The 14,523-nt window shown below is 46.2% G+C and overlaps 1 protein-coding gene across 4 annotated transcripts in view; it reads right to left on the reverse strand.

Moving 5' to 3' along the window:
• The window catches only part of LOC126267066 (synaptic vesicle membrane protein VAT-1 homolog), a 266,094-nt gene that overhangs the window by 17,093 nt on the left and 234,478 nt on the right, over nucleotides 1-14,523 (reverse strand). The window contains exons 1-2 of one of the 4 annotated variants that reach the window (XM_049971914.1): nucleotides 14,208-14,372; nucleotides 9,127-9,182 (exon numbers count right to left, since the gene is read on the reverse strand). In XM_049971914.1, the coding sequence (XP_049827871.1) occupies nucleotides 9,127-9,165 (39 nt within the window). In that variant the 5' untranslated portion in view covers nucleotides 9,166-9,182; nucleotides 14,208-14,372. Of the gene's footprint in view, nucleotides 1-9,126; nucleotides 9,183-14,106; nucleotides 14,373-14,523 lie in introns of those variants that run through there. The other 3 variants (XM_049971911.1, XM_049971913.1, XM_049971915.1) reach the window with 3 other exon arrangements.

Raw genomic sequence — 14,523 nt, forward strand, 5'->3', positions numbered from 1 at the left:
GAGGCTAGGGCTACAGATGGAAAGGTCAATGGCGGAGTACGTGCAATGTGCCACATTGAAGTGTGTGAAGGCACCATAATTTAATATCGAGAGATCGAGCTGCGCCAATAAATGCTCAACGATGGCGCATCGACGACCTGTTGCTACCGACCCACACCACAGATGGTTATGGGCGTTAAAGTCGCCCAGTAACAAGAAAGGTGGCGGCGATTGGGCTATCAGAGCAGCCAGGACATGCTGCGCGACATCACCATCCGGTGGAAGGTAAAGACTGCCGACGGTAACAGCCTGTGGCGTCCACTCCCAAACCGGGACAGCCTCTAAAGGTGTTTGGAGAGGTACAGACTCGCTGTGAAGAGAGTTCAGGACATAAATGCAGACGCCACCAGAAACCCTTTCATAAGCTGCCCGGTTCTTATAATAACCCCGGTAGCCACGGAGGGTGGGGGTTCGCATTGCCGGAAACCAAGTTTCCTGCAGAGCAATGCAGAGGAAAGGGTGAAGGCTGATAAGTTGGCGGAGCTCAGCTAGACGGTGGAAGAAACCGCTGCAGTTCCACTGGAGGATGGTGTTGTTCATGGCTGAGAAAGGCATGACAGGACTGGGAAGAGAGATTACGCCGCTGGGTCACCTGCTACCTCCGATTTAGCACCTGTGATAGTGCTTTCCATGGCGTCTGATGGACCGGCGAGATCGAGGTCCTCAGCGGACGCCAGAATCTCCACCACATCCTCAGACGCAGAGCTGGAAGGTTGCGGTGGGATGTCTGCAACCTCGAGTTCCTTGGGCTGAGAGCTGTTCTTGGGTTTCTCACGCCGTTCCTTGGGTCGCACTGACTGGGAGGGCTTCACCGATTCAGTCTCCGGGACGGAGGAGGATCGTGAAGCCGTACGACCAGCTGATTGCCGGCCCTTACGCCACTGTCGGTCGTCAGCCTTCTCGCTGGCGGAAACCTGGGAAGGGAGGGACCCAAGGGACCCCTTGAGAGCGTGAGAAGCCGAAGAAGTTGGACACTTCTCCGGCTTAGAAGTAAGGACGGACATCCCCAATGGGTGGGATGGTGTTGCTCCTGAGGTAGGTGGCGCAGGAGCAACCCGGTGGGTTGCGAGGGGGCAGGAGGAGTTTTACTACTCGTCGATCGGGCCACAATTGGAGAAACAGACGGGGCTAGCACAGGTGTTGTAGCAGCAGCGTAGGAAGATGTCATTCTCACAGGATGGAGTCGGTCGTATTTCCTTTTGGCCTCAGTATAGGTTAGTCGGTCCAGGGTCTTGTATTCCATGATTTTACGCTCTTTCTGGAAAATTCGGCAGTCTTGCGAGCAAGGTGAATGGTGCTCCCCGCAGTTGACACAGATGGGAGGCGGGGCACATGGAGTATTGGGATGTGATGGGCGTCCGCAATCTCGACATGTGAGGCTGGAAGTGCAGCGAGAAGACATATAGCCGAACTTCCAGCACTTAAAGCACCGCATCGGGGGAGGGATATAGGGATTAACGTCACATCGATAGACCATCACCTTGACCTTTTCCGGTAATGTATCTCCTTCGAAGGCCAAGTTGAAGGCACCGGTAGCAATCTGATTTTCCTTCGGACTCCGATGAACGCGCCGGACGAAATGTACACCCCGGCGCTCTAAATTGGCGCGCAGCTCATCATCAGACTGCAAAAGAAGATCCCTATGGTATTAACTCCCTGTACCATATTTAAACTCTTATGGGGTGTGATCGTAACGGCAACATCCGCCAACTTGTCACAAGCGAGTAACCGTCGTGACTGGGCAGTGGATGCCGTTTGTATCAGGACTGACCAAGAGCGCATTTTTGACAAGCCCTCCACCTCCACAAACTTGTCCTCTAAATGCTCGACGAAGAACTGAGGCTTTGTGGAGAGAAAAGACTCCCCATCAGCCCTCGTACAAACTAAGAAGCGGGGCGAATAACTGCTACTGCCATCCTGAGACTTATGTTCCTCCCACGGTGTGGCCAGGGAGGGGAACGTTTTCGGATCGTACTTCTGATCGGTAAACTGAGCCCGAGAACGCTTAGAGACTGCTGGCGGCTGGTCACCAGCGAGAGACGATCTACCACGCTTCATTGCAGGTCATCCGCCCTGATGCCACCTACTCCGACCAAGGGCCCTCCCCACGGGCGCCACCCAGCCACGGCAAGAGCCACCTGGCAGGATGGCCGTTGCCGAGAGTCCCGATACCCCAGGAGGATAGGCATCTACTCCTTGGCATACGTGGGGAGTTAACAGCGCAGGCGTCAGTAGAGCGATCCCTGTGTTGTCAGGGGGCTACAACCAACAAGGTACATGGCGGCCCCACCACAACGGACTGGCTACCGTGCTGGATGTTATTTAACATGTGGTCCATGGTCGCCGTCGGTGCAGAAAGAGGCACCGCACAGTGCAAGGTGTAATCTGCGCGCAGAAACAGAGTCATGCCCAAGGGATGGAGAGCGGACAGGACTGCAGTTCAACGGTATATAAGCTGGCGAAAGGTCTGATCGCAAGATTGACACAATGCACCAAGTAAGGCGCCCTTCCCCAGTCGGCTCGCTCTTCGAAAAATTTTGAGAGATGGAGGTCAAACCCAACAGGGACCATCATATAAGACCAAAAAGTTTGAGACTCCTTTTAGTCGCCTCTTACGACAGGCAGGAATACCGTGGGCCTATTCTAACCCCCGAACCCGCAGGAGGTGATTTAGTGTGCTGCAAATGTGTTACGAAGTAAAAGAGTGACCTTACGAGCAATGTGAGCCCCGCCTCCTCGTGTATCAAAACAATAGAGTCCAAAGCACCTCTCTCCCACAGAACAGTGATCACATGTTCGCGAAGCGGGTCACAGTAACCTGTGTCGCTCACACTGCATGTTCTTGGTGTCTGAGTTCCTACCACGTCGACGTACCACTACCGGCACCTAACGGCAAATCATGTCACTACCACTACTAACGACGCAAATTGTGCAGTGCACATTTTAAGTATCATTCCTAGAAAGTTGGGTACCCGTAATGGAAATAGTTTCAAGCAGAGAAACTTTAATTTTAACCACCCTATGTTATAATACTCCGAAAGCCACGTCATGTTCTTTGTCAGAGGGTATTTCTAGTAACACTATCTCCCGCCCCCCTCCATACCATTCCTTTGCGTTCTTTTCACCAAAGGCGCGTAGGAAAAGAATTGTCGTTAAACTCCATATTATATCTAATTTCTCAAAATTTCTACTCGTGATCATTTCGCGAGAGGTATGTTGAAGAAAGTAATACATTGTCAAGGTTTCTTGTAAAGTAATCTCTCGAAGTGTCAAACACCAATGTCTCATGTAGCGTCTGCCGGTGTAGTTTATGGATCGTCTTCGTAACTTTTTCCCGCAGAATAAAAGATCCCCTGACGCTTTTCGTTGGATATATTTTCTTCTATTAACGTTCTTTGGTAAGGGTCTCAGACTGATTAACAATACTCGAGAATCCATCGGCCGATTGCTTTGCAAGCTGCTTTGTCATACGGGGATCGCAAAGATCCTGCAAATATGCTTTTCTAATGCGGTAGCATTTATGTTGCTTTGGACACAGGCAGTTTGCCTTTATTACATCATATGACTTAAGCTTCCTGCCCATGTATATTTTTTGCTCTTATTTCATTGCAATCATTTAGTCGGCGGCGATCTGTCATAGGTATGAGGTGCTTAACACTGAACACGCTTCACTGCAAAATCTGATCGTAATACCAGAAACGAAAACGTCCCTTTATGAATGTTAAAGTACCTCAAATTTAGTGGAAAAATGTTGCTTCCAAAGGATAACAGTACACACCATTCTTATTTCGTGTATCAAATTCTACGTTAACACTTCCTCGCGGTATCTAGAGCCACCAATGCACGAATTAATATTTAATTTTTAGTTTCTATTTAACATTGAAGACTACAAACGCTTTACTGATTATCTCAGTCTATCACGCTGAAACTGTACACGAAGGCCTTTATAACAGCTCAAATACTAGAACGTTCCGCCAAAAAGATGCTACTGATAAAGAATCAAGATAGGTGTTTCTCCACTGATTTTGTGATTACACGCAATCTTCCCAAGCCTAAATCGAATGAATACTCACTGTTGCTCTAGAATCTATGGAAAATTTCCGGATTTTTATTTCGTGGCATCTGCAAAGTATTAAAATGACGTTTGGTGCGACGCAGCTGCAAGCAACCTTTCCGCGCTGAGCCCAAACAACTACTGGCTGCTCGCATTTCTGGCGCATGACCACTGGCTCTTGTGCATTGTCGAGACTAACCACAAGACGACGCCCCAAACGGGGAAAGACGCGCTGAACTCTGAAAGTTCTAGAGAACCAGCTATTCCTATGCGTCACGAATGACTACGTCATACCGAGTAAAAGCATCCCTTACAAGTCTGACGTCCTCTACGTCATCTGCATGTACACTATACTCTGCTATTCGCAATGAAATGCTGGGCAGAGGATTTATCGAACCACTTTTAAGCTGTTTCTCTACCGCTCCACACACTAACAGCGCGTGGGGAAAATGAGCACTTAAATCTTTTCGTGTAAGCTCTGACTCATTTTATTATGTTGATTATTTCTTCCTACATACTTGGGCACCATTGAAACATTTTCGCCATCTGAGGAGAAATTCCATAAGAAGATTCGGTGGCAATGAAAAACGCCTTTCATTTAATGATTGTCATTCAAATTCACGTGTCACAACAGTAGCAATCTCTCCTCTATCTCGTGACAGTAAAAAACCAGCTACCGTTCTTTGGACTTCTTGAATGTACTCTGTCAGTCCCATCTGATGCCGATCCTACACTTCACAGGGGGGCGGACAAGTTATTTGTACGCTGCCTCTTCAGTAGCCATTTCTCATTTTGTAAGTATTCTGGCAATAACTCGCAGTCTTTTTTTACCCACAACGTTATCGAGGCAATTAAAGTTATTCGTAATTGTAGTCCTTAAGTATTTAAATGAGTTAACAGCCATTACATTTGTGTAACCGATATTTAGCTTATTTCTTTTAGTACTCATGTACTACTACATACTTTTCAGGATATAGAGTCAATTGCGTCTTTTCGCAACTTACGGGTAGCTTGTCTTCTTAATTTTGATGTTGGTTTTGATTATCTGATGACTTTAAAACATAGTAAATGACATTATCATCTGCACACTAACAAGTTTCTCAGGTTGTCTCCTATCTTGTTTATGTAGATCGGGAGCAGCAGAGGGCCTTTAACATTTACTTGGGGAATGGCAGATATTACTTCTGTTTTACTCGACAACTTTCCATCATTTACTACAAACTGTAACCTTTCTGACAAGAAAAAGGTTCAAATGACTGAGCACTATGGAACTTAACATCTGAGGTCTTCAGTCCCCTAGAACTTAGAACTACTTAAGCCTAACTAACCTAAGGACATCACACACATCCATGCCCGACGCAGGAATATTACCTGCGACCGCAGCGGTAGCGTGGTTCCGGACTGAAGCGCCTAGAACCGCTCGGCCACACCGGCAGGGTCTGACAAGAAATCGCGAATCCTGTCGCACAACTTAGGGGACACTGCAAAGGCACGCAATTTCAATGAGGTCGTTTGTGAGGAACGGTGTCAAAAGCCTTCTGGAAGTGTAAATGTATGGAATCAATTTCACATACCTTGTCGACAGCATTCGTTATTTGCTGAGAATGAAGAGCTAAATGCATTGCCGGTCGCGGTGGTCTAGCGGTTCTAGGCGCTCAGTCAAGTACCGCGCAACTGCTGCGGTCGCAGGTTCGAATCCTGCCTGGGGCATGGATGTGTGTGATGTCCTTATGTTAGTTAGGTTTAAGTAGTTGTAAGTTCTAGGGGACTTATGACCACAGATGTTGAGTCCCATAGTGCTCAGAGCCATTTGAACCTAAATGTGTTACAAAAGAAATATATTTTCTAAATCCATATGGACTATTTGTAATAAATAGTTTCCTTCGAGGTAATTCATAACGAGCAAAGACAGTATATGCTCTTAAATCCGACTGCAGATGAAAGTAATATATCTCATTAATTCAGTGCTGTCTTTTATAATTCGGGAGTAACTGACAGTGTTTGTGAGTGAATCGTTTGCTTCTTAGCCATACAGCAATGTGATTAATTCTGAGCAAAACTTGCAAGAAAGTGGAACGATGTGCAGAAAAAAATTTTTCCTAATGAAAACTGTCTAGATTTTCACACAACAGGTTTTTGGTGAGGGGGAGTGAAAGGAGGGGAGAGTGGGGTAGGAGGAGGTTGGAAGTGTGACAGGAGGGGGAAGAGTGGAGGTAAAAGGATGAGCGAGGGAGGGGTGTGTAGATGGTGAGAAATGGTTGTAAGTGACGAGAGGGAGAGGGGGGGGACAGAGGAGGGCGAGAGAGAGAGAGAGAGAGGGCGAGAGAGAGAGAGAGAGGGCGAGAGAGAGAGAGAGAGGGCGAGAGAGAGAGAGAGAGGGCGAGAGAGGGCGAGAGAGAGGGCGAGAGAGGGCGAGAGAGAGGGCGAGAGAGAGGGCGAGAGAGAGGGCGAGAGAGAGGGCGAGAGAGAGGGCGAGAGAGAGGGCGAGAGAGAGGGCGAGAGAGAGGGCGAGAGAGAGGGCGAGAGAGAGGGCGAGAGAGAGGGCGAGAGAGAGGGCGAGAGAGAGGGCGAGAGAGAGGGCGAGAGAGAGGGCGAGAGAGAGGGCGAGAGAGAGGGCGAGAGAGAGGGCGAGAGAGAGGGCGAGAGAGAGGGCGAGAGAGAGGGCGAGAGAGAGGGCGAGAGAGAGGGCGAGAGAGAGGGCGAGAGAGAGGGCGAGAGAGAGGGCGAGAGAGAGGGCGAGAGAGAGGGCGAGAGAGAGGGCGAGAGAGAGGGCGAGAGAGAGGGCGAGAGAGAGGGCGAGAGAGAGGGCGAGAGAGAGGGCGAGAGAGAGGGCGAGAGAGAGGGCGAGAGAGAGGGCGAGAGAGAGGGCGAGAGAGAGGGCGAGAGAGAGGGCGAGAGAGAGGGCGAGAGAGAGGGCGAGAGAGAGGGCGAGAGAGAGGGCGAGAGAGAGGGCGGGAGAAGAGAGAGGGCGAGAGAGAGGGCGAGAGAGAGGGCGAGAGAGAGGGCGAGAGAGAGGGCGAGAGAGAGGGCGAAGGAGAGAGGGGGAGAGAGAGGGCGAGAGAGAGGGGGAGAGAGAGGGGGGAGAGAGGGGAGAGAGAGGGGAGAGAGAGGGGGAGAGAGAGGGGGGAGAGAGAGGGGGAGAGAGAGGGGGGAGAGAGAGGGGGAGAGAGAGGGGGAGAGAGAGGGGGAGAGAGAGGGGGAGAGAGAGGGGGAGAGAGAGGGGGAGAGAGAGGGGGAGAGAGAGGGGGAGAGAGAGGGGGAGAGAGAGGGGGAGAGAGAGGGGGAGAGAGAGGGGGAGAGAGAGGGGGAGAGAGGGGGGAGAGAGGGGGGAGAGAGGGGGGGAGAGAGGGGGAGAGAGGGGAGAGAGGGGGAGGAGAGGGGGGGAGAGAGGGGGGAGAGAGGGGGGGAGAGAGGGGGGGGAGAGGGGGGAGAGAGGGGGGAGAGAGGGGGGAGAGAGGGGGGGAGAGGGGGGAGAGGGGGGGGAGAGGGGGGGGAGAGGGGGGAGAGAGGGGGGGAGAGAGGGGGGGGAGAGAGGGGGGGAGAGGGGGGAGAGGGGGAGAGGAGGGGGGGAGAGAGGAGGGGGAGAGAGGGGGGGAGAGAGAGGGGGAGAGAGAGGGGAGAGAGAGGGGGAGAGAGAGGGGGGAGAGAGAGGGGGAGAGAGAGGGGGAGAGAGAGGGGGAGAGAGAGGGGGAGAGAGAGGGGGAGAGAGAGGGGGAGAGAGAGGGGGAGAGAGAGGGGGAGAGAGAGGGGGAGAGAGAGGGGGAGAGAGAGGGGGGAGAGAGAGGGGGAGAGAGAGGGGGAGAGAGAGGGGGAGAGAGAGGGGGAGAGAGAGGGGGGAGAGAGAGGGGGAGAGAGAGGGGGAGAGAGAGGGGGAGAGAGAGGGGGGAGAGAGGGGGGAGAGGAGGGGGAGAGGGGGGGGGAGAGAGGAGGGGGAGAGAGAGGGGGAGAGAGAGGGGGAGAGAGAGGGGAGAGGGGGAGAGAGAGGGGGAGAGAGGGGAGAGAGGGGAGAGAGAGGGGGAGACGAACCATATCAACATTGAACGCTGGGAGGTATCACAAGGAGGCAGAAACTCCAGATACTAAAAGCAACACATTCTGTTAACGACATGATCTATCCATTTCCAGTCAAATCTCGTCCGTTAAACAATCTGAAATGCCGTCAAATAATAGAGTCTATAACACAGCTAATGATTGCTTCTATTCATTTAACACTTAATCGACGTTGTGAAGGTGTAATCGATGGTTATGTCGACACCATTTAGCGTGTTCTCAATTGTTATACTTATAGATTCTCTACTTCAAGGGCTACAAACATCATTCTTTCAGAGAACTAAAAAGTTAAGTGGTAAATAGCATCAGCGAAATTTATATTATGTAGGGTTATGTACGATTTTAAGACTATTGTTTGATAGTATAGAGCTCATTCAGGACGTTCGCCGTGTATTCCAGTGCGTCTGTAGAATGAAAGAAACAAGGAAAAGTTTGCATCAAGCTCATTTGACAAGAGCAGTAGCTCAGTAGGGTAAGGTTAGTGCAGAAAACAAGTGGTCTTGTCCCAGAATAACTTTCTTGTACGCATGAAATGACGGAAAAATTAGAGAAAAAGAATGGCATTGCAGGAGTCATCCTTTCACAAATACAACTTCAGTTTTTAAGTTGTCTTGTTTATCTCTTGAGTTATAAAGCATAAAAATACCTATGTAAGACCAATTTTAGTTCTAAAGACAATGAAAATGTAACAGTGCAAACAAAAATAATCTTCGCTAGGAGCTAACATTATTTCCATTATTCTTGCAACAGAGCTAAAAGCGTGCAGGTTGAGGTGATAAGACTGACCGCTCATTCTACGTACAAGTTTTAAGAATGAGAAAACAATAAAAAATTAATATCCCTTCGTTAACATGCAAAAGAGCTGAGTTACATGCAAACGTGCACATTTGTCCAGTGTCCGCGTCACGCTGCCACTGCTGGGTGGTGACACGTAATATATGTAGAATAGCATAAACGCTAAGTTGAAAACGGTTTTGTCTTACCACTAAAGGCGCAAAGAATCGTAGAGGATTAACTTCCATGGCTCACTGGACTTTTTCTGAAAAAAAAAAAGAGTAAAATATTCATTATACATTAAATTACGTGCAACTTCTGACAATAGCATAGAAAATACGTGGAAACTACAAACGATGTACATACCAGTGCCAGTAAGCAATGTACATTATGGCACGGTACACACATTTACTTAACTACCACATGACAATATACAAGACGCCCACTTATTCAAAATGTGAAACTATAATCTGTACCTCATCTCCAAATTCAGAGAATGTGATACTTAACGGTCAAGAATATTATATTATCCTACCTCTAAGAATCCTCATTACCATTCATTCTCAGAACTCTGTTCATATAACAATTTGTAGAGCCTCTTTTTTCTATCGAAGTCTTCAATGGTTTCCCCTGCGTGTTAAATGTTGCTCCTAAAGCGTACTGAATTTTTTATTATTTTTTTAAGTCTACAAGATAACGGACGAACACACCTAACATGAAATCAACGCTCCATTTAAAACTTTCCCTAATGTGTGACTAATGCAAAGTTGGTGGACCCGTCATTCAGTCACTGTTGCAAGAGATCGTCCGTCATCAGTCCCCTAGAACTTAGAACTACTTAAACCTAACCTAACCTAAGGACATCACACACATCCATGCCCGAGGCAGGGTTCGAACCTGCGACCGTAGCAGCAGCGCGGTTCCGGACTGAAGCGCCTAGAACCGGTCGGTCACAGCGGACAGCGTGTAAGTTTTATTGAGGTCAACGGCCACGGGAGACTACGACGTAAATGATTCCAGAGATACTAGCCAAGATTTAATTGAGGCTCAAAATACTGTTGTCAAACTAATTCACCTGCCTTCTCTTGAAAACATGATGCAGAGAGCTGTCCATTCTTCCACACACGTATAATAGCTTACGTTGGGCGTACTGCTTTAGTGTTATCTGTTAATATTGGATAAGTACAGGTTGGAGAGGCCGGCCACGCAGTGTTTTAGCTAATGACTGGATCCAATGCTTTCTTGGCAACACCTTTTAATAGCGGAAATGGCAATAGCGGACTTCATTCCACTGCTGTGAAATCTGCATGATAGAAAGCTTCACCTCACTGTTCTCTGTAAGCATGCTCTGTTCAAACCTAATCACTTCTATTACTCGTTCTCATATAAATCATCTATTGTCGTGGCTCATTCTTCCTGTTCTTGTTTACATTTAGATCCTCAATCCGACTCGGTACACAGAACGGACATCGGAGCCCTTAGGTCTCAGAATGAGTAACATCCATTGGTTAAACGAAACCATTCCCTTTCCATATAATACTGTGTTATGAAAATAGATACCCATCATTGATATAATTCTAAACAAATTAGATCTAGTATGGCAGCACAATTCAATTAATTAGAAGAGAAGCGCGGAAAGATTAGCGATTGAAAGATACGTCATGCAAATTAATCGTGAATTAATCTTTCTTTGTAGCAGAGTGTGTGGTGTTTCAAATATTTCAGGAATACAAAAACTGTACAATGTGCCTAAATGTCAGACCTTGGCTTGTCCTTACGGCCCAGGAAACATTACAAGCCACTTCCACACATTAAATTTCGTTGCCTGGCTCATTGTTTTAATCCGTGGGTAGGTTCCAAGCAATCATATTACCAAAGTGAAATGTTCCTTAGAAAATCTGTTTATAAGAGTCGTTCATATAAAGTGTGACATAAATGTTTACTCGTTGGAGTCTGGCACATCCGAGCACTCGAATGTAGCCGATGTAATATTGTAACAGTTGCCGATGGAATATTGGTCCTATCAGGTTCATATAGCACCACAGATGGAATTAGCATCATGTAAAATACTATCCTCGAGGATTTTTTTTGTTCTTCGTTTGTGGTAAACAGCCTGAATGTACGAGCTTGTCTCTCGTCTGCTTGTCATTTTGCTTTTTTATATGAAGCAAAACATGAGAGCTTGAAAGCAACAAACGTTTCTATACGGATGGAAAAGATTCGAAAGTAATCCCAACCGTGCCATAAACCCTTCTATTAGCAAGCGGACGCCAGTTAATCGACGTAATTTAGTCAAAATGAGAGTGAAGGAAAGCGCTGGCATTGCAGATTCAAGCGATGTCCAGTTTCAATGATAAAGCACGCAGCCTGAAATTGTAAACGTTTGTTATTTTAAAACATTTTTCACAATGGCGGGAGCTGTAACACACAAAATAAACATGCAGTTTTATTGTACGTTTTCGTAACTTGTGAGTCTGCGTTTTTTCTACTGTGTTAGGTAGTACTTTGCGATGTATTTTAACATTAATTTTTGGTGCATGTTTTTATGTCATTTTCGACGCAAACATTGATTTATTTCAGAGTGCCGCCATTTTGTTAAAAACTATTTTTTTTATATCTCTATGTATTAAATTAGAAAGTATCATCAGTTTCAAAGCAGTTTTTGAAACATTTTCCTAGACTGGAAACAATGGCATTGAGAACTCTCACTAACCGCCCTCTCACTCCGCGAAGGCCTTTCGTCGAAGTCGTGTGGTGCCCTCTGGATGCAAGTTTTTTCTTTAAAAAATTCATATTACAGTCATAAGGTAGCACGATAAAGCTATAACGTCAGTTTTTTAATTTGTTATTTTGTTGAAAACATCATGAGTGTCGGTTCCAAAATAGTGCTTCGCCCTGGTCTACCCCCTTCAAACAAAACTTTGTTGAACAGAAAACTGATATATTAAATGGAATTGACAGTCTATGTAAGTCAGTAAGTCACAGCCGCTGCGAAGTAATTTCCCTGAACTTGGGACTGAGTGACAATAGAACTGCCTAATGAACAAACTTTGATTTTTGCATCAGTTCTGACCTCATACATGGAGTGCACATTTCGGATTTAATATTGAAGCAAGATACCATCGAAAAGAAACACTCTAGTCTTATGAAACAAGGAATGTAAGACAGGGTAAATGATATATTGAAGAAAGCTATGCCAAAAAATATTTTGGTGTGCCCTAAGGCTGAGTAGGTGTCATACTATAAATGAAAAGGGTCGGAGCTAATTTCTCCACCCATTCCGCCACTACTTCGATTCTGATAGTGAATGCAGCAGGTAGACTTTCGACATGGTTTCGTCCACGCTAAACTGCGTCCTCCTTTCACGTCATAATTAACAGAAGTCAGTATTCTTGTCGTAGGAGTGGAAGGACATACGATCTCTAATAAGGGTCTCTGCTTTGTAAACCTTCGGATAGAGGACGCCTTCCTTTAGGGAAATCCATGAATATGACTGACTAAAAAAAAAAAAAAAAAAAAGAGTTGGCATAGTGAAATTAGACGAAAACCGCCATCGGTTGGCGATAGCGAGGTATAAACTGAAGTCTCGGAACAGTTCTTCGACCAACACAAATGCAGACGGAAAACAACAACAACAACGACGACATCTCAATGCTTTAAGTACTCAAACCAAGATGAGTGTGACAGATCTGCGGCGATCTTAGTTCTCTGCAACGTCTGTTTTATAGTAAAGTGAGAGCACTAAAGCTTCTCACTTATTTTGGTGCTAGTAGTGTGTGTCACTTGTTTTGGAGCATAATATTGTCATCAGATACATTATTAATAAATATTTGTGGCGCTTTCATGTACTAGTCCAGAGTGTTTAGACGTATTTACTCCGAAACGCCTGGATTGATCTGAAAGTGACTTCCAATCAGTAGATCATTGCGGTAACGTCAATGAACCCGTAACGTCTCGAGAAAACTGCTCTGTGCCACTAAGTCTAAGGCAGAAAACATGTGAGAAGAAAATTTCATGCCTTTGTGGTTAATGAAGTGATAGAAGTGGAATTGTTGCTATTTACTGTATATATCTATTAGTCCTGTCAAGATTAGAGCCATTAAGCCCATTTCTTGCACATAACCAGGCATCCTACAAATTTTGCGTATTGAAAGTAGTCTACATGTAATATAGAATCCAACATCTAGAATTAACTGTGACACAAATAGTGAGAACAGTAGCAGGTCCAGGTGAGAAGAACAGTTTTTATTCTTTGTTGAGGCAAGATTTGCATGTGTGGCCGTAGCGGTCGCGCGGTTCCAGACTGAAGCGCCTAGAACCACTCGGCCACAAAGGCCGGCAGTTCCGTGATCGAAACCGTTTGGCAATAAATATTTTGTAAGACACGTATTAGCCATAGGTAAATGGCCACAAACACGGTACTAACAGAAGATAACTATATGCGTTATGGTTTTCAGTCCGAAGAATAGTTTGATGCTCCTGTCCATGCTATTCTATCCGTGCAAGCCTTGTCATCTCCGAATAACTACTGCAACCTACATCCATCTGAATCTGCTTGCTGTATTCATTTCTATGTTTCCTTCTATGGCTTTTATCTCCCCCCCCCCCCCCAAAGAACAAACACACTGTCTCTCTGTAATACTAAATTGGAGATGCTTTTATATCTAAAAATGTGTCCTATCAACCCATTCCGTCTTCTAGTCGCGTTGTGATACAAATTTCTCTTCGAATTCCAGTCAGTACCTCCTTATTAGTTACGTGATCTACCCGTATAATCTTCAGCTTCCTTCTGTAGCACCACATTTTAAAAGCTTCTATTCTCTTCTTATGTAAACTGATTATCGCCCATGTTTCACTTCCGTACGTGGGTACGCTCCATAGTAACACTTTCAGAAAATACTTCCTCACAAACCTATGTTCGATGTTAACGAATTTGTGTTTCCCCGAAACGTTTTTCTCGCCATTGCCAGTCTGCGTTTTATATCCTGTCTATTTCGGTCATCACAGTTATTTTTTCTGCCCAAATAGCAAAACTCATCCACTACTTCAAGTGTCTCGTTTCCTAATCTAATTCCCTCGGCATCACCTGATTTCATTCGACTGCATCCATTTTCCTTGTTTTGATATCTGATATGAAGTTACAAATACGCACGATAATTAATTTTTTTATCAGAAAACGCTAACCTTACCAGTGCAACAGGTAACATCCGCTCGCATGCTATCACCAGTGATAAACAGCTGACTGCGCTAGCTCCAGTTTGTTTGGAAGACAAGGAACTTGGGCACTCACCGAATGCTGTTGCAAGACTGACTGGTAGCGTATCACGTGAGGGCTAGTTGGATTCCCTGCAATAGAGGAAGTTCCATCCACATCAGGAAATGGCGGGCAGTGGGCTAGTGTATATCAGGCGGGATTCGAAGATCGTCAAGAGTTGATTCTGAAATACGTAGTATACGGAACTATTATTTCCTCGCTCGCCATTAAATGCTATTTCGCATCAGAGTCACCAATATCTCTGAGAAATAAATCGTAGTTTGATTTGTCAATCAATGAATTATTCAACTGTCCTTTCTAAATAAAGGTTACGAGTAACCACCTTTCTTTT

The sequence above is a fragment of the Schistocerca gregaria genome, chromosome 4 (genome assembly GCF_023897955.1).
Source record: "Schistocerca gregaria isolate iqSchGreg1 chromosome 4, iqSchGreg1.2, whole genome shotgun sequence".
Lineage (NCBI taxonomy): Eukaryota > Metazoa > Arthropoda > Insecta > Orthoptera > Acrididae > Schistocerca > Schistocerca gregaria.